The sequence below is a fragment of the Hippichthys cyanospilos genome, chromosome 4 (genome assembly GCF_059441005.1).
Source record: "Hippichthys cyanospilos isolate Australia breed blue-spotted pipefish chromosome 4, RoL_Hcya_1.0, whole genome shotgun sequence".
Classification (NCBI taxonomy): Eukaryota; Metazoa; Chordata; class Actinopteri; order Syngnathiformes; family Syngnathidae; genus Hippichthys; species Hippichthys cyanospilos.
Window position 1 is genome coordinate 23,636,974 of NC_142372.1, and position 24,123 is coordinate 23,661,096.

Below are 24,123 nucleotides of genomic sequence, written 5' to 3' on the forward strand. Positions count from 1 at the left end.
TTTTTTTTGTTTTTTTTTAGTACCATGAAATGACGATTGATTGTGATTTCAGGACAAGGTTGTGTTGTTCGTATTAATTTGCAAATCGTGACGCTCCTGACATAACAGGTTGAGCGGTATACAATTAGGCGTTACTTTTAGTTGTTACTTTTCAGGAACAACTTCAAAATAAAAGACTTGGTGTCAAATAGGCATGTGCCAATAACCGGGCTGGCGGTAAATCATGACTTTAAAAGTCCTGGTTATTTAAAACCATCCAAATCAGTCAAAACCGGTAAGTTCTTGTCCATCCCGTGTCATCTGCCTTAACAGGCAACTGCACTGTGCAGCAGGATCCTCCTCTTATTGCGTCTCATAGATGAGTCCTCCATGGCTGCATTAGCCAGTCACATTACAGATGCTGCTATTTACTGTCTGCTTCGCCAGCTAACTATAGTGATGCTTCGCTATAATGAGGTTTACGTTTTGCGACTTCGCTTTTTCACAGCTTTTCTTTGGTGCAATTTTGCTTTTTTTTTTTTTTTGCTTTTTTTTTTTTTTTTTTTTAGCGTCTGTGTATTTCCAGATATCAAAAGATGTTAATTCAATGTTGAATCATTGTTAAAATGGTTGATTTTGGTTAAGGTCTACGATTTGTGAAATACACGTGAGTTACTATTATTAACTATTACTATTATTATTTTCTTATGTGTCCAATCTACAAAGGTTTGAACATTGGGAGTGAAAATTTTAATTCCCGTCTAAGAAAAGTGTATAAAGTGCATTGTGAGGGTTTTTACAGCCTTAGAAACAGATCTGATATTTGTAGAAAAAATAAAGATCGCGACTTTGCGGATATCGCCTACCACAGGTTATTTTTAGAACGTAACCCCGGCGATAAAAAAAGCCATTACTGTATTGTGGATAACATGGCTAACATGCTATCATATGCTATTTTCGTGAAGCGTATTATGTGATATCACCCAAAGTAAGTTTTGCAGGCTAGAGGGTGGTCAACCAATCAAAACCTTTCCCTTGTCCAAACAAACCAAGTCGGCTGTGTGGGAAGCTTTCATCTTAGGAAAAAAAACAGGCAACCGGGAAGGTGACCGTTGTGTGTATGCTACAAGCTAACAGTGAGCTAGCAGTGAACTAGCGAGAGAGAGTGAAAGAGAGTGCGTGAGTGAAAGATAGATAGCAGTGTTTTCCAGTCAGAGCAGCAACAAGTGCATTCTCCTATTTACACCACTGCGAAAAACAGCCAAAATGCAAAAAGGATCTTGTGCTGTGCAGGGACAAGGAATTTTGTGGCATCCTAAACTTGCGAGATCTCGGCGCACGACATCTTGTCTCATGCCTACTAACTAATCATTCAAGTACAGTGAATCCTCACTATTCACAGATAAAAAGAAATGTGTGCAACTGCTAACAGAAAAATTCACACCATTGACATTTTATGATTTCCATTAAAAAAAAAGAGAAAACAAAAAAAACAACAACCAGGAGCTATGACTGAGAAGAAAAAGTGACTAAGCCAGTAGATCGAGCTAGAAAAAAAATAAATAAATAAGTGGGTTAATGACAGAGCCTGAATGTCTGTGACCAATCAGTCATAGTTTCAAAACAGCAACAGTGAGAGGAGACTTCAAAAACTGAATGAGTACCTTAGTGCATGTATGCAGTAAATGCAGCGAGGCATGTTTTTTCTGTCATATATGTCTGTAGTCTCGGGGTAGAAAATCTGAAACATCAGCAATGATTCAATTCGTTACAGGTGTCCTGAAAGTGTGTTCATTTTTCACGATGCAATCATTTTATCAACACATTACAATACAATTAAAACTAAGATTGAGATATGAAAATAATGAACCGGTTGATGTATGCAGTATGCTGTATGACTAAGGACTACTTAAAACAGTAGGGTGGTGCTGCATGATGCTGCAATGCTGCTGCAATGCTGCATGATGACCATGGAAGAGGTACCAAAGCCTAAAATGACGTACCAATACGTGATTATACCTTTGTGATACCAGGTCATTCCATTATTAACTCGTTCTGTGCCATGGACGAGGACTTTTGTCATGTAAAATACTTAGGTTGTACGTCAGTGACTTCTCAGAATTCTCATTAAATATATTTTTTGTTTTGTTTTGTTTTTTTTATTAAAGGCACTCGATGACACTCGTGGCCAGCGCTCCCCTTAATATTATCGAGCACTGTTATAATGTAGTCATATGCATACGCAAACTGTTATTTTGCCATCAAAAATACATTTACCCATTTTTTTGTTGATGTTTTATCGACGGGGAGGAGCAATACCTGTGTCAAAGTCACTGTTGTAGAAAACATGTCTTTTCACAACAAGCTCATTTCCTTTTGTTCTAAATAGTTTGGCGTCATTATTTTCAACAACAGTGTTTACTAAAGAACGGAATAAGGTAAAATCGTACTTTCTTTTTCTATATAAAAAATGGAATCCAATTTTTCACATGGTACCACCAATGTCTACATAGAAATTCAATACAATCTTCTGTCAGCCTTGAAAGATGCTCAAAATCGGCTGGCACTCTAGGGGTTCCTTTTTAGATATCGCTTGGCACTGATAGAGTTCAAAGGTTTCACTACAGGCAATGACAAGCTTAACCACATAAGTTCATGGGTATCTTTGCTATGGCACAACTCATCTGGACCACATTACCCTGCTCATGACATGACATCAAAAAAGGAATATATAGGGAGAGTCCTTTATCATCACAGTAAATAGAGCAGCTGGGACTTAATCTAGGTTTAAAGTGGTTCTTATTCAGTTTCCTTTGTTACTAAGTGCTTGATGTTTAAATGGTAAATAAATTATTGCAATTTTTCTTGAATTAAAAATATGTGGCAAAACACACGTTTATTCAAATGTACTACATGCTTCTAAAGTCTTACTACAGTATTCTCTTCATTTAATCATTATTATTAAAGGAATAATAACTAGGGATGTGCCCTGCAATTGTCTGTCAACCAGTCCACTCCAGGGTGTACTGTTGAGCTGCCAATACAAACAGCAAGAATTCAGGATACATAATTTTAAATGGCGATTGTATCATGATCACAACACAAAAACATATTGCTATGCCTACCTTTGGCAACCCCTTCTCAGACATGGCATTGAGCCACTGGATGACATTATCAGTGTGTCTAAAATGGAGTCCCGTTGCCTGTGAGAGATGTGGGGAAAAAAAAAAAAAGATGTGGTTATCATGAAAAAAAGTGAATAGATTATTAAGGCTCTGCCAAATCTTAGGCTTAGAATGGCATATTGGGAAAGCCATTAACATTGCATCGCAAACATTTTAGATCAGTCAGCAGTTTGCAAAAAATAACATATCCATGAGAAAACAGCTCATGGGCACCGATTTGTGGAAAAATTATGAAATTGACCAAATCTGGGCATGGTAGGCTTTTGCCCGACAGTGAGGTTATGCAACCTGACTTCCTTGTGGTGACGTCGGCAAAATAACAAAAAACTTCAAGAACAATATTGGCACGCTCAACAATACCTACATGTTCATTCATGACGCCCAAAAATAGAATGACATAAGAACAATAATTTAGCAATGATTAACAACACACACATGACTCATACTGATTGCTTTATTAAATTTTCTGTAAAGAGCATTAAGGATTTGGTCAACTATTTACTTCCCATAGTCAGATTCTCAAGAGTATATGATTACCAATCTGTTGTGTATAATCTCCTTAATAACAAGATATAACAGAAACCCCTATTTGTTAACTCATGTGAAAGTTGTAAACCGATCTCATACATATTAAGTAGAGGTGCAACGATCAATCATATATTTGACAATCAACTGGTTATCAAATTAATCAATACTTACTTTTTGATAATGGATTAAATGTTTGGCTACTATTTATTTTTATTAAAAAAAAAAAAAAGTCCAAAGGCTGCATATTTAAGGTAAATATCCAATGTCGGCCGTCCGATTATCTTTGTGTTGAATCGAAATACAGTAAAACATTTCACTTTTGAAAACTATGTTCAACATTTTTCGCTTCTGTGTTTTCTTATCAAACACAACATATAAATTGTTGTCTGTGCATTTTCTACAATGTTAATGTTAAATTAGGGATGCATCCAATCTTTGGCCACCTTAAATTTTTGGATGAAAATGGCAAAAATGCATTTTCAGTTTTCAGGTTTAAAAATGACAAAATATGTCCTGAAAAAAGCATCTGTCTGAATATCAAAGATGCATACAGGAGAAAGAGGAGGACTTTGCTTGGAAGGAACCTAGTGAAAAGCACTACAATGGGTCAATAAAAGAGAGCACTGGCCAATTTCTACTTCTTTCCTGGGCCTATAGGCAAGCTAAGAAACAAAAGACATACCAAGGTCAACAACACACGTCACACTTTAATGGCGTGTTGTAAAAGCGCAATTTCAAAATGAACGCACCAGATAATACACAGATGATAATGCGATAGTTGTAGAAGGCTTTTTTTTAAGATAGTATTCATAGCTGTGGCAAGCCGTGATGGTTTTATTACCATTGTGGAACAGACCTACCAAATTCTACACGCTGCAATAAAAAAAAAGAAATAAAAAAAATCAGCCCTCGCAGCTATGGCAAGTTGTAATGGTTTTTATAATCATCACGGCACAGAGCTACCATGCCGCAATCAATACAAAAAGAAAAAAATCAATCGCTGATTGAGGTTGCCAAGAAACCTGTAGTCAATTACACACACTGTCATTGTATGATGCAGCACAAGCTTCCAGTCTTGGCGCTAGCTTCTAAGTAGTGCACATGAAGTGAATTCAAACGTCATAGAAGATTTCAAACTCAAGACAAAAATAAAAAGATATGTCGAGGCATTCAACCTGAATAACTGCAATTTTCTTAACAACATGGTCTTTCTATCAATCTGTAAAAGCTAACATACGGATCACAATTAGTTTGATATTTTACTTAATTACAATAAATGGGCCATCTATTTATGATTACAATTTCATTCTAGCAGCTAGTATGTTAATCAAAATAAAGACTGAACCTGCTTTTGTATTGTTTCGTTTTTGTAATGTTAAAAAAATAAACACTGGAGCACGCTTAAATTAGTTCTCTTTAAACAGGCATTAATACTGAAAAAGAGTAAGAGAGCCATAGTTGTATTTAATTTTCATAATTTATTAACAGACCTGTGAAGGATGCTACGTGTGAAGTTGCGACCCTCTCCAGAAGTCGATGTGCTGCCGCAAAGTTTACCGTGTGAAGAAAGTTTTTTGTTTTGCTCATTTTGTTGTTAAGGTCCTCAAGTTTGTTTATTTGTTCCAGCCCAATGTTTGTATTTGGTGCATCCCTATTTTAAATAATGCCTTAATTTTAAATGATGTCATGGTGAAAATTCAATCATTAGTTGCAGCCCATTAATGTCATTATGAAATGTGATGTAAAAAAAAAAAATCTACTTTTGGATACATACAATTGTCATGTCTTAATTTATCTCAGTCAACTTGTGATAATCCAATCACAAGGTAAGTACAGTAATAAAGATGCATTCCCAATTTCAAAATTTAAAATGGCTATTGCAGGTAGTGCTGTCACATACATTTAAAGGCAAAAAACTGAACTTTTGCAATAAAAAAAAAGACTGAAACCAGACTTTAACCCCTTCAGCTGATTATTATCAGCTAATGGTTTAGCTGTATAAAAGTTGGGTAAACACACCAAAGCATTCCTATCGTGCATCAGTTTAAAGTTGTCACAATTTCAAAATATCAGCTATCACCGCATGTCATCTTGGACTTCACAGAAAACAATGTCAGGAAGCTACTTTCTGCATGTTGGTATCAGGAGCTTTTTTTTTTTTACAACAATTTACTGCATACCAAATTTGCTGAAATATGAATGTTGTCATCACCTTGTAACGTGTCTGCTCGCGGTCATAGATCTTTTTAAGGGCGACAGTGCGTGGAGCGAAGAAGTTGCCGAGTTTAGCCAGATAAACTCCATTCCGCAGGCCCTCCTCCAGCTCTGTGGTAGGCGGTAACTCTTCATCTAAACAGGCCTCCATCCATCTGCAAGAAGAGCAATATTCATGCATTCATGTCAGTCATTTGTAATTGAATGTCTAGTTGAGTTCAATGTAGCGTAAAGAAGCTTTTATCACAAAAGATTAAATGCCATATTCAAGCAGACCAATAAACTCTCTTGTGGCCAAGATGCTTAATAATGGCATTTTTAAAAGTGATATTCATAGATCATTCCACTCCAAAGGCTCCTTCACTTGAACATAAATAACCAAGCACAAATTAACCTCCCAAGTTCCCAGCATTCCTCATGTGTGACATTTCTTTTTTTTTTAGGTCACACTCTGAGGCCACATTCTTGCTGTGTTTCTGCCTTCAGCTAATGGGAAGCCTTGCTGAGCTCTCCTACATGGAAGAGCCTGCTTTGACTAAATTCCACCAGTTCAAGTATTCACCGCCTGGTAACTGTGGACTAAACAGATCACATTGTGGAACTAAACATACTTATTTTAGGCATCACAAAGTTGAAAATACAGTACTTTTAAGCAAGATCAATGATTCTGGTTTAAAATGGTATGTTTAGAAATATTTCTATTGTTTTGGATGCATGTGAATAGTCTCAGAAAACCTGTTTAGACAAATTATTGTATTTGCATACTTTAATTGCAAATGATTCTGAACAGCCTTTTGAATCGCTAGGTTTTAAAGCCAACTACTTTTAGGCATTTGTTGTTTTGTGTGGCTACATATTGTTTAATTAGAATGAATGTAATGAAAGCAATCAAGCAGTTAACAGAAACAATATGCAACAAGTGCGTCGTGTTGGCCATCATTACAACAAAAAATTATCAGTGACTCTGCAGGTCGACGTAGCCCTTTGAAGCATTGCAGTGACATTTAGCATACTTGAATTGTTAATTCAATTTCTTAGTGTTGTTGAAATGTCAGACAAGCTTAAGTTGAAGGGCAGAAATGAGTTTTCCCATGCTATACTAAAGCAATTTCTGGTTAATATTGCATTTGAGTAATATGAATTACAATAAGCAGCAAAATACACTTTTTTTATATGTATCTTAGGTGACCATTTTGCCACTTGTTGTCAACGGAAGTGGCATCACAGTTGCTCTGGGCTCAGTTAACAACCTATCATGGCTCAGCCGTTTTTAAACTTTAGCCATTTGACATCCGCAAGATGACGACGTAAACTAGTTCTCGACATGTTTCTGTTAACCACACCAAGAGGCTCACTGTTATCTAAGTGGTCAAGAAAATAATTTGGAACTACATCTTCTGAATAAAACTTAAGAATGTTTATGGAAAGACTAGTACAAAAAAAGGACATGGACATGCGCACCACGCCATAGCCACTTTCAGACTGAATTCAGATTAGCAATGCTTGCTCTGTACGCACATGAAAGGGACTTGTTAAGCCTGTCAGGAGACAGACAAGACACCATGTTGTACCATAAAGATAAGATTATTGGCAAGGGAGAAAGGACATTCAAAGAGCACCACAAGGAAGTTAAAACTACAGAACCACTCAAACATTTTAGATAAAGCCTCAATACTGTATTTCTCCAAGTACAAGTCGTGTTTTTTTTTGGTTTGTTTTTTTAACCTCCATATTAGGGGGTAGGGATTTATAACCGTGTAACTCAAAACAGACCGTATTGTTCCACATTTCTGTGTTTGAATAACATTATTTCGAATGTGAAATAAGTAATATCATGTCATTTACAAGGCTTCATTGATTATATATAGGCCTACCTCTAATTCAATATAATATGCATCCGTTTTAAGAGTGTTTGTACAGAACATCGTAAAACTGTACTTTGATCAAGCGCCGCCTAATTGCCTTTTTGGCTGCATTACCCCCCGCCACCCCCCCCACCCCGACGAACTTTGATGCATTAGGAAAAGGAAAATACGGCTTGACTCTTTCAGTCAGTGGACGAGGGTTTGAAGCCGACATGGATGTCGACAGGTGGGGGAAGAAATCTGCCAACAGTCGTCACGGGTAACAAAAGTTTTGGATTTTATTCCAAGCAAATCTTTTCTAAAGACCTCCATTTCAAACAAATTAGATGGGTCTGAAGATGACAAGACAAGAGTAACGAGGATGTTTGAACGAATGATGATGAGGAAGATAAAAACGCCTGTGAGTTAAGCGGGAGCAGCTATTTGGCATATAGAGATAGCGATGCTGACTTTTAGGGCTTTTTGACAAGTTAATCTTCATCTGTGCCAAAAAATAAAGCATTGAAACTTTAAATCATTTTATTATTGCAACATTAGTTTCAGCATTTGCGTCTATGCGCACGCGTGCATTGCCTCGCAGTCTTGTCTCGCTCCCGCCTGACCCCCTCCCCTCATAACCGCAACAGTATGTTATTTGATATACGATGTAGAAATGCCTCTAGAAGTACAGTTATTTCATCATTTTAGTAACATTCACCATGTGTTTTAATTGGACAGCCATGATCCATGTAACCACCAAAATTCAGAGGTAGACTTATAATCGTGTTTTTGTAAAAAATATATAACTATATATAGTTATTACATTATTATTAATATATCATATGTTTGTGATATAGATGGTGCGATATGACCTGAAATTACCTTCCTTTAACAACTACATATTTTTGATAGTTAATATCTCGAATTTCTTGACCTAAATGTGCTTGAGACTATTTGAATTAAAAGGTGTTTCCAAACTTCTGACTGGTACTGGATATCTCAATCCCACTACAGAGAATAAAAATGAATTCTTAGCCAAGGTAAAATTTTAGACTTCCATTTTCTTACCCATGTATTGCGCTGCACTCTGACGCTCTATTCAGATCATTTACATAAGGCCTTCTTGTATCAGCTCTGATTAGGAAAGCCTTGAGTTTATCTTTGCTGGCGAGGAAGCCCAGAGTGAGTGCAGACAGAGTGAGGTCACACTTGGCCTTTTGGAAAGAGGCATGGTCTCACTGTTTTCCTGCTGCTGAGAAAACACTCCCACTCTTCTATACTAAGATCTTTGTCAAGCAACAGCAAGGTTGGGACATTTTATTGTTATATTTGACATAGTACACATAATCTAACCTTCAAGTAATTCTACAGCTAGCGCAATGAGTATGTTCCGAGGTGACAAACGCTATTCTAGTCTAGTTCGAATCCTAAAATATGTTTTCTCTGATATTTTAAAGTCATTGGAGCTATTTGGACCTCATACATAAGCATGCCCACACGCCAACAAGTTGCTCTGCAAAGGCCAGTGCCCTCTCAGCTGAAACAACTCCCCTCTAGGGATGTTGGAACACAGGCTTTCTATTGAAGTTGGGGTGGCTTTCCTGTAGTGCTGGGACTGGGCCTGCCAGACAGGAACAAACTCCCCTTTTCACAAGGCACTGTAGCAGCAAAAAGTCCCATGAAGTCTAATGGCTCCTTTATCAGGCAACACACCCTTTCTGGCCTCACACAAACACAGACACACCCAAACCTAAATCTGTAAGACAGCAGCTATAATTGTGATTTTTAAAAGATGATGAGTGATTTGTAAGTAACATGCAAGTTTCAAAAAATATGAACACAAAACAGAATAGGTGAAACGTTTGATAAGCTCCAAAAAAACAACTGTTCTGAAGATCTTGTCTTATCAAGAATATTTTTAACCACTATATATTTATTTCTGTTGTAGCATGCAACATGGTTAGCATTTAGCACACAGCTTTCAACGGGTCTGGGACCAAATGTATTTTTTGTTATTTCCTTCTAACTATAATGGAGGCAGGCAGCACATTCTCCCTTTCATAGCACTTTTGGCCCATCCCTATTAGTTACTAACCGGGATAATGTGTCTAATCTGCTTGGGTCAGTTTACGCTTGTTCTTTGCTTCATTGCAAAAGAGCTGAGCTTTATTGGGCACCCCTGCACTACACTTACTGTGAGGGAAATACATACTGGGTTGGTTTACGATGGCAGCACCAGAGTTGGGATCACAGAAAAAGCACTAAATACAAAATGGGACTTAAAGGCAACTCTGTTTGTACCTTCAAATGTTTTTAAGTCAAATGTTCATACGTAGAGGTGCGTCTGTACTCAAAATATTTGTCAGTCTAAAAGTAAAGTGCCCGCACAAAATGACTACATTGGAAAGAAATAATAATTTCTTCCTTCTGTGCCGGAGTAGGAAACCAGAGTTTTGCTGAAGTCACAGGTCAGTCTCATAGGAAGACCACTGTCTCTCCAGGAAGAGATCAACACTTCCTCCACCTAATACTGTTGAAATGTATCCACTGTTCTAGAACATCCACATGACAGCTGAAAAAACCTTGCATCCTTATTGAAATGAGCACACACAGGGCTTCAAAGTTAATTTATACTAAAGTTCATCATTATTTTTAAAACAGTAGTTACAGGATCTTCTTAACAGACAAGCCAAGCAGATGAGTTGTTGCGTAAGGCTGCAGAGTGCTGTTTTTTGTTGGTCGCAGTAGGCCTCCAAATGGGCTCAACAACAGCATTGTTCAGAGCACTGTGGTCTATAAACAAACAATGAAATACACTTCATTATGTAATCTGACCAACAGATCACCCAAAATATTTAACAAAAAAACTTGGATATCAACAGCAAAGTAGCTGCTGTTTGTTTTGTATATGCCAGTTGTTGTCATTTTGAGCATTTTAATTTTTACTGACTCCCAATATTTAGCAAAGTCCCTCTGTATTAGACAACATCCTTAAGCCAAATTAGTGGATCTTTTTTTTTTTTTACATACAACTGTCATATGCATTATTATTGATTTCCCTCAAAACCACAACCCTATCAAGATTTATAACTTGAACACATCTGACCAATGTTTTCCAATCATATGTGTACAGAACCAACTGAACTGCAATTTATGATGAAAAGTAACTGGCTCTGGCACGTGAGGAGGATATTCAGGAATATAACAAAACTCAACGTAAAAAAAACATGAATCCTCATAGTGACTTACATATGTTCAGCTTTGAGAAATGAGAAGATTGAAAGCATAACCAAAAGAAGAATGGTGAGTTGTTGTTTTTTTTTTTTTTTTCAGAAACATAGAGCAATCAGACCAAATGTTCCATTGCATGCTTTGCTGGAACAGTGAAATCTATGCACCCAAAAGTCACTCACTGCAGCAGCCTTTGAACAGCCTCAGGATAAAAACACAAGCTTAATGTTTTGAAAATTAAGACTTTTGGGAAGATATTCACCCATGTTGCCCCAAGCATACAGTATACACATACTGTTCATGTATGGTAAGCTCAAGTACAAATGACATTATGATGACATTCGTGGACATGGAAAGCCTGAGAACCCGACTTTGAATTCTCTTCTGTAAAAAAAAAAAAATGTGGCATTGGAAATGATCAATCAAATTAACTCACCAAAAATTCTCCTTTCCAACAATCTCTATCTCTGATCGTATTTTGTATATTTCACTGTATGGCGTGTATTGAAGTGCAAAAACGTTGAGCCACGAAAGAATGCCACAGATTTTGACACACTAAGCATCCTATCTGTCCTGTTCACGTTCACCTGTCTTCACTTTGCCAGGGTGGGGAAGGCAACTAGATACATACCTTATATAATTTTACATTAGAACTAGAGAGCAATTCACGCTCTGATTAAGAAAACAAGTGCAAGTAGAAGATTGTTGCATTTGCAACAAGCATGCTGTGACGGTGCTCACAAAAATAATGAAGCAGCGGTATGTCTGCTGCTAGGGCACCAGAGCGCATCTACCAGCTGGAAACAAATGGAAAAAGCTGCTAAAACCGAAACCTAATTGACCCTGGGGGTCTGAATCAGATAGACCTGCTAAATCAGGTGAGGGTAGGGGGTGAGAATGGGGGGCGGGGGAGCTGAGACAGCTGTTTCGTCAGACTGACAAGTTCCGTCACTAGGCAAACACAATTACTTTCTCCGGGTTGCCATCCAAGCCAGGAGTGCAACTCTCGGCCTTCTCAGGTTGCGCAACCTGCCAAAAATCTGAGGTGGGGCTGTTGTTGCATAGAAAGGAGACCGCATGGATACTCTGTCTCTGAATGTGAGACTCTGTTCTGGCAGACTTCAACAACAGCAACAATCCACAGTACTCATTAGCTTTGACTTGGCCTATGCAGGAATCTGTGATTACACAAGTTGAGAAGCGAACTGGCCGAACGAATTTTCAAATTTGAATGAGAATCATAGCATTGTCATGTGTATCAGTGTCAGGAATGTTTGAATGGCAATGCCTGTGACAACACGTTTGTAGGGGTGCACAAAGTTGTGTGAAGCGCATTCTTTCAGTGACACCCAGAATTACTTGTTCAGGTATGGGAATGTACAAACTGTTAAGCATTCAGTCGAAAAAGCCTATTGATGCAGCCTTTGTCATTACTTCACTGTTGGCCTGGATGCTGTCCTAGCACGAAGGGAGTTTGCAAACAGATTGCTACAGTGGAGCTGACCAGCTCACGTAGTGAGTTTGTTTGTACAGTAAATGTGTCGAACAACAATTGTATCTCCTGTCAATAATTTCAGCACAACGCGGAGGCCAGGAGATTTGAACTCAACCAACAAAGAGGGTTACATAGTGCTCCAAGTGATTAATCAAAGATTAATAGATGATTATTCAATAATATTTTTTGCTAATTAATTGTTTCAAGCCCAACTTTTATTTAAAATTGTCCAAATCCTTTGAAGTGTAGTCTCTCAACAGTTGGTTTTTGTAGTCCTGCATGTAACAGAATTATCAGTTTTTGAATGAATGAAAAATATTTTTATTTTCTTTTACTCTGGAAAAAAAAAATCATGTTTTTTTTTAATCATTTTTCTGACATTGACGTTGACCTGAGAACAAAGTAAACTAAATAAGGAAATCCTTTCCATGCCATGAGTGCAGTAATGTGTCAAACACGTTTTTGGCACACTCCAATATGCTTTGAAAAATTGACTGATGCTTCTGATAACATAATGGTCTAGATAAAGTGTTTTTAAGTGCATTTATCATTATCATCAAATTGGATTTTTCTTTTTTCGTGACATTTTGGCCACTATAATCAGCAAATGACTCAAGTTGATTCAGTATTTGCTGCTTAAATGGAAAATGAATAGCAAATTAAATTATGCAGTTTGAGTACAAGCTCTAGCTTTTACAGAACTAATTTAGTTTGGGTCTAGTATTTTTTTTTGACAAGCAGTTCTATAATCAATGTGGTTCACAATAAAAATAACATTTAAAGGTAGTATTTACTTGACTATACAATACTATACTATACTTTACGGCTTAGGCAAACTAGAAATATGGCCCTGGGAAGGATGTTATTGATCATTAATCATCAGAGAATGTCACATGAGCAAACTTGAAATTTGAACAAAATTTGGTTGAATTAGATTACATTCAATGAGTATCTGGTGCTTCAATATATGTTAAGAATTACTTACAACCATTAATAGATCTAAAATAAGAAATACAAAATGTTTGGTTAAGTAGTTTAAGAGACTGGTCAATCACCCAAGGACAGGTCCTATCAATTATATCCTCCTGAAGGCCCAGCCTATTCATGTGTTGCATTCTCCATTTTGTCTCAGCAAGACAGCAACAGTAATTACATCCCACTGAAACATGAAACATGATTGGAAAGATCAGGATGTCCTCTACTGAGCACACTGAAACTTAGTAGGGTACCTCAAATGAGCCAAGATATAGACCAAAAACAAATGTGACATATAGTGAACACAAATGAATAGGCTGGGTCACAGGAGGATATACTTGTATAATGTTTTCTTCTGTTGACAGTACCACAAAGGCTGGTCTGGTGTTACATAACATGCACTTCAGCAGCAGCAATTCACAAGAGTATTTGGAAATCATTTGAAAACAGGAAATTACAAGTAAATGACCTGATCTTGAGAAGGGAACAGGGTTTTATGTTGTGGTGCTGGAATCTCGCAGTAAGAACAAGGCGCTTCCTGAAAATCTAAATGTGATGAGGAAAAGCTATGTTATCGCATCATATCATATGCCATGATCCAATCATTTATTTTCAAGAACAATGATAAAAAAAAAAAAATTAAATCGCCATCCAGCTGACAACACTGTTGGAAACTGATTCTACTGTAATCCAAAACATTCATCTGTGTATGCTGGACTTGCGAGAATCCATCCATGCATTAATTTTCTGTTGCCGCTCAACCTCATTAGGGTCGCAGATCTGCTGGTGCCTAGCTGTCTACGGGCAGTAGACGAGGGGACACCCTGGTTTCCAGGGCACACAGAGACAAACAACCATTCACACACCCGCTCACACCTAAAGATAATTTAGAGTGTTCAATTCACCTGCCATGTATGTTTTTGGAATGTGGGAAGAAGCCGAAATGCCCGGAGAGAACCCACGTGGGTTCAGGGACAACCTGCAAACTCCACCAAGGAAGGCACAAGCGACCTGGATTTGAACTCGGGTCCCTGAACTTTTAGGCTGACATGCTAACCACTCTTCCACCGAGCCATCTGATCTGAGAGAATTTTTGTGTTACTGTGACCTATTGAAGCTGAGTTTATACGCTTTTAATGTCCGATAACAATACCGATTCTGTAGCCTTGAGAAACAGCCGATACCAATCCTACTTGATCCAAGTTTTTTTTTTTTTTTTTTTTTTTTTTTTTTAGTCACGCTAAAAAAATTGTTTAATAAAACGCTTATGAATTTTTGCTTTATACTGACATTTAATAAACACCATATTCACTGTGTCAATATTTTGGTCTCCTCAAATAGTGCTTCCTGACAGAGTACATCCCATTGTAAGTGGCGACATTGCTGGGGTGCGTGGAAACATTTGATAAAGTATTGCCCAAAACTGTCACAGCCAATTTTGGTGTCAAATAAAAGATCAAATGTTTTCAAGTGCCCCTCTGCAATGTGCCAATGTACTAGTTGTACAGTTTGGTGCACTGAATGGGCGTTTCTAAAGATGTTTTAAGTGTCCTACTGTGTGGATAGTCATTTGACGCAATGCACCTTGAGTCACCTTCCAAACACAAATACAGTGTGCTTTCTGTTTTTTTGCACACCTTTGCTTTAAAAAATAGAAAGTCAAAAACACAAAATTGTGTTAAATGAAAACGAGTAAGTAATGTTGCCGGTGCCGCATTCACACATGCATGGTGGTGTTTTGGAGTCACCTCCAAAAATATTGGAATGCCATGTCTGAGTGTTTAACAACTTTGTGTCAAGCTACCCACTTTTCAAGTGACCAGAATTATTGGAAAAGACAATAAATATCGTAAATCCACAAATATATGACGCACCTGTGTATAAGACGCACCCTTAAGTTCGAGGTCAAATTCTGGTATTTTCTATGATACCGTGTATAAGACACACCAACACTTTGGCAACAGTGTAAAAAACTATTGCAAAACAGAATAAATCTCATCTTTTGTCAACGTTTCATGTTTTCTTTTGTTTATATCCATAAGTTATCTGCCAAAAGACCACAATTAATAAACAAGTACCTTTCTGTATTCTCTAACCAGTTCACTCTTAATTGAATCAGCTGGCGAAATCATAATTTTTACATGATCCTCTATGCTTTAGTAATATTCCTGTGTGTGAACAAGGATGGACTCGGACGTTGGTCAAGTCTGTTGGTCACAACAACCTTGGCTACCATGAGCTGCTGTTAGCTGTAACAGGCACTTGTCGCTAACAGCCAACTAACATCTGCCCTCCAGCTCATCCCGTTACAGCAGTGGTTCTTAACCTGGGTTCAATCAAACCCTAGGGGTTCGGTGAGTCGGTCTCAGGGGTTCGGTGGAGCCTCCGCAGCAGAGGTCCAGACTGCAGTTAGTGGGCACAGTCATCTGAGATTTCCAACCATGCACTGTGTTGGTTTTGTTATTTGAACAAGGTGATATTAATGCACAATTCCTTTCGTGCACCAGTAAAAAAAAAAAAAAAAAAAAAAAATCATATTTTATTTTTTTACTAAAGAAGGGTTCGGTGAATGAGCATATGAAACTGGTGGGGTTCGGTGCCTCCAACAAGGTTAAGAACCACTGCGTTACAGTAATTATTGGAAGTAAGAATATGGCCAATGTAAAAAATGCACATCTATGTGTAAAAAATCAGCTTATAAGGCTGATAGATCAATCTTCCATGAATGGTGTAGAATTAAAAAATAAAAATAAAAAAATTACATTTTTAAGTGACCATTTATAGGACACACCCATATTTTGGCCCTTCATTTCGGGGGGAAAATGGGGGATTACGGTAATTGAAGAAACTTAAGGTGAACATTTAACATGCAACACTTTCTAAATAATGCTAAATAATGCAAAAGCATATTTTCTGAAAATACAGAAGGTAATGTAATGGGTTGCCATTGCAGTGCTCGAGACAAATACAAATTTGAGCAGTCGCACTAATTTCACAATGAGCCAAAATAGAAAAAAAAAAAAAACTGAGGTTGCAGACTTGGACAGAAAATGGGTGGAACCCTCCCTCTGATTGGCCGGGGTCCAGATATTGCGGCACTTTTTTTTTTTTAACTTTGTTTAACAGTTAAGTAAATATTCCTGCAAGTGATTGTGTGTGTGTGGGTTTGTGCGTGTGTGTGTGTGTGTGTGCATGTGTGTTAGGGTCTATATGTGTGTCGCTGAAAGATGTGGAATGAAGCCCCAATCTTCAACTGCAAGACTTCCCGAGCTGCTAGCAAGATTTGTGCTACAATTACAAGCACAAAAGCATGTTTTGAGTGCACAAGAACTGTTTTTGTGAGTCTCGGCTTGCATGGCAAGTGCTAACAAAGTTTCCCTTTTTAGTAATGACTGAAAAACTAACTTGTTGACAGTTACTTTGTGCTTACTCGTCTAAAACTGTTGTATTCCTGCCGAGATATCACTTCAATATCTGATCACAAAATCTGTTCCAAAATTAGTCTTCAATTCAAATACTGATTGTAGAATACACATGCTATTGGCTAATCTAGTGACAACTGTTGCTACACTAATGCATCCCCCCCCTCCCCCCCACCCTTCTACTCTTAAGCAAACATTTTTAAAATGTTTCTTGTTAGGGATTGTTTTGTCAATGTTGTTACTGTCAAGTAAAGCTGGTGAAAAATGTTATTTAACTGACAACTGGCAATGATAAAACCCAATGAGATGTACAGGACAAATTCAGGACAAATTTTCTCGTCATATTTATATATATATATATATATATATATATATATATATATATATATATATATATATATATATATATATATATATATATATATAATTTTATATTTAAAGAAAATACTGTACTATTTGTGATCTAGATTTATGAAAAGGATAAACTATTAAAAACATTACTGTATTTTCCAGACTTTGAGCCGCACTGGCATATAAGCTGCAGCAGTCAAAATTGAGCAAAAAAAAAAAGAAAAAGATTTGTCACGGATAAGGCGCACTGGAATATAAGCCGCAGGTCATAACATCAGATATTTACGCAAAAAGATGTCATATGGAAGTTTGACATGTTTTATAGTTATTTTAAGAAAAATGTAATTGCCTGTCAACAGCAACATCCTCTCTTTAACATACTCAACATGCCTGCATATTTAGCACCAACATATTTATGCAAAAACGGAAGGGTTATTTTCAACATAACACCAACAGAATACTGCGGAGTTAAATAGCAGCTCAAACTCAAAATCAATTCTTTGATAGCATTTTCTTCTGTCTCCCAATGTTTAATTTCTAGATTATTTTAGTGAACATATAAACAACACATTGCAGATAATTCATACATTCAATCATAAATATTTTGATCCAATCATATACACCTTATGTAAAATTTACACAACACAAACATTTATACACCATCTTTTTCAATTTAGACATATTTTTTTTAACATTTTGAATGATTTATTTTTAAAACTCTTTTCGAGTTCAGCCATTGAGCTACATCTTTTCAGTTCTATTTCATGGTTGTTCCATAAATTGATACATTGAACAGATACACACAATTGTTTGACCGGTGTATTGTCTCCCGGTGGCTAAACATAAATAAATAAATAAATAAAACACAGATAAACCGCACTGGACTATAAGCCGCAGGACTCAAATCAAAAGGAAAAAGTCACGGCTTATAATGAAAATACGGTACTATGTATGAAGCAACTAAACAATAAATCCAGGGTTTCAGTTTTTAGCCAGTGTACGTAAAAAAATTTGGGTCAACATTCTGACAGCTAACCACTGCGGACTGTTCATCTAACAACAGACGAGCATTATCAACATTCTGCTAAAACAGTAATGATCAATTTAAATTGACTGTCAGAATTTAATAATGCACCGGTACTACTGTCATTTTTGTACAGCTCAGTGGTTGCGCAACACCACATCATACTAAGTGCTAAAACATTTTTACTCCTGACATGTAACTAAATTAAGTAACCAAAACATTAGTACGATGCAGTTCTCTCCTACACCACTGCAAATTAATCCAAAATAATACACATGATGTGCATCCCTAATTAGCTAGGTGCATTTTGTGCACATGTTCGTAATTGTGTTTATCTGAATGTTTATGAAGCCAATATGAAAATTGCTTCAAACCACACTCATATCTGTGAATTGTAATTAGAGCCCTAAAACAACCAAAGGCATGAATAATATTGGCAATTGAACTTTATTTAATTAACCTTTTTTAAATTATGTGAGCTTCCAACATTAGTTATTGTACTGTAATGAAAAATAAGGTGGAACGATACATCTATTTACACAACTACTCTCAAGTGCAAATGACACAAAGTGTTTTCAGTGGCTTTTTCTGATTGGTTCATTCGTCACACAGGCATTTAAATACAAAGCAGTTGCATTCTATTGTATCCTAAATTGGCCATATTTTAATATGAAGAGAACAAAAGTGCAGCACGCAAAATTTGAGTGTGAGACTTGAGGAAAAAAAAAAGATGAATAATTCATCACATCCTGTTTCATGTCCTCCTGTTTTTGTCAGCTGGTTCGTTGCAGTGTTTCTTTATCAGTTTCAATCAAATGTAATAAATCATATACAATACATACTGTACAGTATCCTCCCATGCTGACTGAATGACCTTGAGCAGCTTTGCTCGACAACAGAAAATGAGCCAGAATCCTGATTTTAAAAAAAAAATCCTAAGACGTTGCAACAACAGAAAGTATAATCAGCAGCAGACACTTATCAATAATGACAACGTGTATAACTGCATTCCAAAGCTGAGTCGAAGAAGAATCAGAAGGCTAGAAGGCTAATGTTTTGTTGTTGTTGCAGCACATAATTTTGATAAAAACAAACCTATTGAAAAAGTGACCTTGTTTATTTTATTATTTTTATGAAATTCACTATTTACTGTGTTTGGAAATGTATAGCTTTGTTAAATACGTTGGAATTAACTGTGAAAAATATTGCAATAATTCAAATGAGGAACGGTGATTGAATTTGACAGTTACAATCCCCAAGCAGTGAAGGGGGAAGAAAACGCAATCAAGGAATGCAATAATGTACATCACAAAGTACTCTGTGATAGGTTTGAAAGTGGGTGTGACCTATGGCAAACTCATGTCAAACGATACAAGTATAAAAGTGTTCATGGCAACTTATAAAAAGTCACGAACTTCATCTCTTAACTCAAGCCTTTCATTCTTTTTCAGTGCCAATAAATACATGTCAAAAGTAATGTTTCGACAAAAAAATGACTAAAGTGCATTCCTTCCAAACTCGAAAGGTGTACAAGTTACTGTGCTCACACACCCTACTGTGCACCTGCAAGAATTCCCTTCATTCCAAAAGCGGTCAACTGTGATTGCAGCTGACAGCATGCAGGTGCCGTGATAGTAACATGAATAAATATTAACTGAGGAAAAGCTACAATTTAAGGATTGAGGTAAGAACCTAGCTTTTGAAGAATTCTGCTTGAAAGGACAGGCATGAAATATTCAAATGGTAAATGGACTTTCACCTATATAGCGCTTTTCTACCTTGGGTACACAAAGCGCTTTACACTGACTAGTCATTTACCCACTGATGACGCAGCATCAGGAGCAATTGGGGGTTCAGGGTCTTGCTCAAGGACACTTCGACATAGTCTCGATGATCGGGGGATAGACCCACAGCCTCTCAGCTGGGAGACGACCACTCTACCACCAAGCCATGCCACCCCCGCTTCAAGGACGCTTCAAATAAGTCAGCTAGTTAAATAATGGTCCACGTTGTTGTGATATGTAAATACTGTATGTACCCAATTTGGTGAACAAGATTCAACATTATAACTGATGACAACCAAAGATGATGCCACAGTTTAAAAAAAAATTAAAAACAAAATCACACACTGCAAAAAGTCAATTTTAATAAGGGTAAAAAGGCTTATAATAAGAAATATACAGTGGGCCCCCATGTTACGACATTAATCCGTTCCGGGGTTGGGGTCGTAAGGCAAATTCGTCATATGACAAGCAATCCAAACCTATGTGAAATAGCTAATGCGTCTAGAATCCCAGGTAAAAACATAAAAATCGTACAAACATATTAAAAACCGGTACCAAAATAGTATGGTAAGTGCTATGTATATATAATATACATGTACACAGTCAGAAAACATCATAAATATAAAATATAGAAAGGATTTATTTAACTTTGAGTGGCGCTTGTTATGCCCATATTCCCGAATAAGGGTTATCTCCAGCATCGTTTCCATATAAATCATCTTCTTACTTCTCGCTTTAACATCGCGAGTAATCTTGGGACCCATGGCCAGCCCTTTCGACTTTGAATTAAGCAGTAAAATGCACTGTAAATACGATTTTGTAACCACTCACAATCGAACAAAGCTTTACCGTTCCGCCATTTTAAACAAGTGAGGCCGACCAATGGCAGACCAGCATTGTAGGATTGGGGTTAGGGTTGCATGGAAGCATAGACTGCAATAGTAAATAAGTGCAATTACCTAAAAACGCCAGCATATGGAGGCAATACAACACAAATGTTACAAAGATCATCAAACCATGTCGACTTTCAAAATGCCGTCCTTCCGTCCCTTCTAAATGCTTGCAAGCGGGAAGTTGAGAAAACACCCTGCAGATGTCAAATTCAGCCCATGTCGGACTGCCATTAAAAACTGGAAAAATTGTTGATCTTGGACATATTGCAAACTCTATATTTTATCATGCATTTCCCCCAGTTTTTGCATTAGTCCTTTCACGGTAAGTCGCGAACAGGGTGCAATCATGATTTTGGTGTTGACACCCCAAAACCACCGGTGGGCACTAACGGCCAACTTATGACATTAGCAAGCCTTTCAATGACTTCATTGAGTGGCTTAGCCTGACGTTCTAGCTATGCATTGTGGGATTTGTAGTTCATAAAAGCCTTCCATCCAAGAACTAAATGTGACAGGAAAGCTTTTATTTTATTTTGCAGGGAAGTGTTTGAGTTCATGCAACGCATTACATTATATCTGCATATTCCCATCTGCGAAATATGCAGCACTGAAGAGCTGTTCTTTTTCTCACAAAATTCTTCAAAATGAAACAGCCTTATACACATATATATACATATATGTAAATATACATATGTAGATGCCACTGAACGTTTTGGAGGGTTGAAAGTAAAAATATATTTATTTTTGATGGTCATTCCAAGTCAGCCCAAGTTGGGTGATAATAAGGCCAGGTTGGTGAAAAATTCCCAGACACCCAAAGGTTAAAGAGTAAACTGTAAGAGAATATGAGTCCAAGCAGCCAAACTCGTCCAATGTGACGTGTGGATTCAGAGGAGAAAGTCTTTTATAGTGTGGTCTGACACATGTGGGTGTGTAGTGGAAAAGCTATGTCACAGAGAACTTGGAAAGACATTTTTTAAACATTGTCCTCTAGAGAATGCAATACATTTGTTGCACGCGGATTCACCACGATACAAAATAAATTGTAGTTATCACTGAAACATTCCAGGACATCAAGGTTGATTAAAAAAAAAATGCAGTGTATGTTTACATACAGTACAAAAACATGACTATTTTGAATAAGAGCCCCTACTTTAGCACTCACGCCGGAACCTGTTGCTATAACAACGGCACGTTTCTGTGGCAACAGTGGCAAATACAGAAATTAACGGGGGACTGAGTCACTTCCTGCCTCATACAATCCTTCCTCTTTTAAATCTGTTAGCTTTTTGGTGCTTCTGTCTACCCTTGAGACACCAAAAGCAAACATACTCGGCTGTTAACACGCTCTCATGAATATACGTGTCGGCAAACATAAAAGAAAGCCTCCCCTGCAATTGCATAAACGGTAGCAACCTTATGTACTCAGTACACTTGGCAATTTTTTCAGACAAAAAAGAAGGATAATGTAAAAAAAATAATTAATAAACCAGCAACTTAATAGTGTGTGAACTCTATTGAGTAGTAGACAGGAAATAAGAAAGGAGACGGGATCAAAACCAATGACTCCTTGAGGTGAGCACATTTCACATAGCTCAGGTATGAGTTTTTCATGGTGCTCTCCTCAATCATCATAATAGATGCCAGTTCCAAGCAAAGATCAAGCCAGTTGCTACCTGCTCTAAATGCATGAATGGGCCTGATCCAAAGTGGTATTGCGCACTTGAGGCCTAAAGGTAACAAATGACTTGTGTAAATAATCCAGTGGATTCTCAACTTTATCGTAAATACCAGGTCCTAATGTAAAAATATAAAAATAAAAAACTACCTACCAAATGTGGCAAAGCATGTTAACTTTCAAGCAATAACAAAGCTGCAATCCCAAATTTCATCGACAGTTATCTATCCGACCGATTTTACTGACTGCGCATCACTGGATCGGACATCCATATCTAACCTTTTCGCTTCTTCTAGATGACACAGGTACTCGTAGGCCATGTTTTGCTGTCGCCTCTCATCCATCTCCTCCGCTGTGAGTCGCTCCACGCCATCTAGGACAGCTAGAGCGTGAGAAAAATATGAAAATGTGCCATAAACAAAAACAGATTTGTATTTGTTGAGTTGCAGAATACAGAATGGAAATAATCTGTGATGAATTTAATATCATTCATTGCGACATGAACTTTTTTCCACAAACAGCTCCCTCCGTTGCATAATGTTGCTCATTTTCCACACAGCTTGCTAACTTCTCTATAGTCCCTCACACTGAGGGAATTCACAAAGGAAGCCAGGCGCATTTCTTAGTCATCTGTGAGGCTGCTTAACACAATTAGTCTCCGAGTTGCCTGGCTCTATGATGTGGCTATTGTGCTTATTCACACAATGAATGAATGAACTGTGAGTGATAATGGAAAATTTTGGTAGGGGTACAGAGCGTAGCAGTGTTTCCTATTTATGGGGAGAGGTGGGGTGGGAAAAGAAAAAGTGTGTGTGTGTGTGTGTGTGTGTGTGTGTGGGGGGGGGGGGGGGGGGGGCAAGCTAGACAGTGGTCCCTTTTGATCCTCGTCATAGGTAGACCTGTGTCTGTGTGGCACACTGGCCACAACAGCAGCAGATTCTTTTCGGAAATAAATCAACAGGGATATAGCCATTAAATCCGTGGTGCATTTTGGTGTTTTCATTCTCTCCTGCCAGTGTTGTTAAACTGGTGAATAAAAGGTAGTTAGTTTGAAAGGAGAAAATGCCTATCGCTCAACGCATAGATTGTTGGGGGGGGACGCGGAAGGAGGAATTGAGCTGTAACCATGCTGCAAAACTCACACTGAGCTGAGTATGAGCTCTTAAATCTTAAATCGAAGACACTTTCCTCAAGTCTTAGTTGCTTTGAGCAAAGCAGACGAGAAGTCTGGAGCTGCTTACGTGCAGTAGACAGAAAAGGCGCCAGGCTGCCATCCGCCCCCCTCCAAAAAAAAAAAAAAAAAGAATGACAACTTACAGCCATATCTCGGCCGCGGCCCGTCTGTCTCGTCTGAGGTTGACATCTTCGTCTCTTGACAAACGTCCACCTTCTGTAACTCCCAAGATTCACTTCAAGCTCAACAACGGTCAAGTCGCCACACTTGAGTCGGAAACCGAGTTCGAGCAAAAAAAATCCGACAGGGACCTTTCGGCCCACTTCTTCCTCCACTACACACTTAC

The 24,123-nt window shown here is 37.6% G+C and overlaps 1 protein-coding gene across 1 annotated transcript in view; it reads right to left on the reverse strand.

Moving 5' to 3' along the window:
- The window catches only part of iqgap1 (IQ motif containing GTPase activating protein 1), a 55,933-nt gene extending 31,810 nt beyond the window's left edge, over positions 1-24,123 (reverse strand). The window contains exons 1-5 of the mRNA XM_088412495.1: positions 23,921-24,123; positions 22,883-22,985; positions 5,905-6,061; positions 3,105-3,182; positions 1,644-1,720 (exon numbers count right to left, since the gene is read on the reverse strand). Of these exons, the coding sequence (XP_088268621.1) occupies positions 1,644-1,720; positions 3,105-3,182; positions 5,905-6,061; positions 22,883-22,985; positions 23,921-23,966 (461 nt within the window). The 5' untranslated portion in view covers positions 23,967-24,123. The remainder of the gene's footprint in view (positions 1-1,643; positions 1,721-3,104; positions 3,183-5,904; positions 6,062-22,882; positions 22,986-23,920) is intronic.